This window comes from Neltuma alba, unplaced genomic scaffold, assembly GCF_004799145.2.
Source record: "Neltuma alba isolate B1F8T4 unplaced genomic scaffold, ASM479914v2 tig00003988_pilon, whole genome shotgun sequence".
Lineage (NCBI taxonomy): Eukaryota > Viridiplantae > Streptophyta > Magnoliopsida > Fabales > Fabaceae > Neltuma > Neltuma alba.
In genome coordinates, this window is record NW_021633509.1 from 66,613 (window position 1) to 69,463 (window position 2,851).

Here is a 2,851-nt window from a genome sequence, read left to right on the forward strand (position 1 = left end):
TCCATCAACCATAATCAAATAGAAAAGGAAGATGGGATATTAAGAAAGATGATTATAGTATTTTAGGAAAAACGTGTCACATTTCTTATAATTAACTAACTTATCTAACTTTCTTAATTTAATCAAATTAGTTAAATAGGTCTTACATTAAGAATCAGAAGAATAACATATTATAAGCATAGTAGCAGGCTCATTTAATGAGCTCGAAACACAGGTCATCTGTTCTCTTATAAGCTGCCTTCTCTCTTACACTATCCCCGGGTAGGCTTCTTTCCAATTGAGTCAATCTCTATTTTCTGACCCAATTTTGTACCTTAGGTCGCTCAATTAAAAGTATAATGCAAATCAATTTGATCTGCTCAGTCAACTTGTAAAGTATGCCCCAATCCTCTTCAGTTGCAACCCACCGAAGGCTAAATCAATTAGTTATCTCGATGGCTATATCTTAGCTTGGCATATTTAAGCAAAATAAACAGTAAAATGATTCTCACAACTCCAAAAATGGGACAAATGTTATGTTCATTATGATGAGTATTCAAAATCTTCTACAAATGTATTACTAACAGTTTGGACTTTACTACAACCAGCTTGATTCAAAATCCCCTTGACCCTCATCTCTTTTCTTACTGTTTCGACTTCATTCCACCTTTCTGCAGAAGCATAAACATTGGACAGAGCTACATAGTCCTGACTCCTAGGAGTCAAGTCGTCACGACAACGTTGTTCTTGAAGTTGCAGGAGAAGTTTCCCTACCTTCTCGCCCATTGCTGTTTCCCCATGAATCTTGCACGCGCCAAGCAAACTCCTCCATAGCACAGCATCTGCACGAATTGGCATCCCCATGATAAAATCATAAGCTTCTTTTAATCGTCCAGCTCGACCAAGAAGGTCGACAATGCAACCATAATGTTGCATATTTGGCGTCACCCCAAGCTTTTTGTTCATTCCACGGAACAAACCAAGGCCTTCTTGAACAAGCCCAGCATGACAACAAGCAGAAAACAAGCTCGTAAAGGTTGCTGCATTTGGCTTCATTCCGTTAGCTCCCATTTCATGTAACAGTGCCAAGGCTTGTTCCCCTTTCCCGTGGATAGCTTGGCCAGTAATCATCGCCGTCCAAGTCAAGACATTCTTCTTGTTCATCCGTCTGAAAACTAACAAAGCGCTTTCAAGACATCCACATTTGGAGTACATGTCAACAAGCGCAGTGCCAATATACACATCATCTTCGGGCACACGCACCGTCTTCTCTGCAAACCCGTGTAGGGAAGCCCCTGTTTCTAGCATGCCCAGTTGAGAAGCTGCCGAGATGACACAGAGCATGGTGGTATCCGTGGGTGTAACCCCCGTCTTATCCACTAACATGTCCTGAAACAAAAGCAATGCACGGCGAGCATGTTGTTTGCTTCCTTCCTTTTGGGAACAATAACCAGTTATCATTGCATTCCAAGTGACAATGCTTCTTTCTGACATTTCATCGAACACCTTTCGTGCTGATGCGATGTCTTTGTTGTTAGCGTAAAAATGTATCCCTGTAGTGGGAACCATAATATTTGACGTCACTCCATGTTTAACGATGCGGGCATGAAGTTGCGTACCTAGCATTAACGTTGAAGCTGAAGGAAAGCGAGCACAAGCTCCGAGGATAAAAATATAAGTGTAATCGTCGAAAACTATGTCTCCTCCTGCAAACCCACTTCGGAAAACAAGGATGGAGTCCTTGGGTTGACAACATCTTACCAAGGTATTGAAGAGAAACACGTCTCGCTTATCCGCGTACTGGAATACCGAACGCGCATTATTGACGATGCGTTGGTTCGATGAGCCACAATAATGCTCAATTAATTTGGCCACGAGAGGGGGAGATTTGAGGCCATTGATGATCAGCCGGGCATGTATTTGTTGAATGTGGCTGCTTGGTTTGGGTGAAGAATATAACATAGAGATACAGTTTGGCCTTCTAAGGGTGGAGGCCATTCGATTCGAAGTTCTTGACTTGGCATTTTGAGGCTTTGCTATTCAGTCATGTGCTTCGGGTCTCCAACATTTCCCTTTCGCAATGGCTAACACTGCCCTGGATTTCTCTGTGGTCTCCTGAAGCAGTAGAGATGACAGCGACAATCGACTGCGGCGAAGCAGGCGGCGGCGGCGGCGGCTGGAGGAGGAGACAGACCAAGCAGAGGCAACCCGTGAACACGAGCGGCTGCAAAATTTGTTTTTTACATACTTATCTCGTACTACCACCATTTTTAATATAATATCCTATTTGATTTTTATTTTGATCCTAAATATAAAACCCCAATTCATTTTGTCTCTCATATTTATATTTTTTTTCAAAATAACCTTTCTAACAATGATAGTTCTAGTCAATATAGTTGATTAATTAGCTATGATATTTTAGGAAAGGCAACACTTATTTAGGACAAATAACTAACTCAACTTACTTTCTTAATCTCCTCAAATTAGTCAACTGGCTCTTATAATTAGGATCGGAGATAGTATCTCAAATTTTATGTGTTACGATTAAAAATTTATTTATAATTCTAAACAAGCCCTTGATAGGATTTTGAAAAAAATGGATGACTTTAAAGCCCGTCTTTTTTAGCCTAAATTAAAAATACTACTCTTTATACTAATTATAAAATCTTATTTATAATTTATATAAAATCTTATAATTAAGATAGAAAGTAATAAATAAAAATCAAGATTAATGTGCAAACACTACAAAAAAAATATGTCAATTGTAGCGATTAAAATGACACATTTCTAGCGGTTTTAACCGCAATAAATAACATTTGTAGCGGTTAACAAAACCGCTAGAAAACCAGGCGAAAGAAAAAATTTCTAGCGG

At 39.4% G+C, this 2,851-nt stretch overlaps 1 protein-coding gene across 1 annotated transcript; it reads right to left on the reverse strand.

Moving 5' to 3' along the window:
• Positions 1-502: 502 nt before the first annotated feature.
• LOC114743257 (pentatricopeptide repeat-containing protein At3g18970) lies at positions 503-2,180 on the reverse strand. Its single transcript, XM_028931457.1, has one exon. The coding sequence runs from the start codon at positions 1,975-1,977 to the stop codon at positions 523-525; it is 1,455 nt and encodes a 484-aa protein (XP_028787290.1). The 5' UTR covers positions 1,978-2,180; the 3' UTR covers positions 503-522.
• Positions 2,181-2,851: the final 671 nt, after the last annotated feature.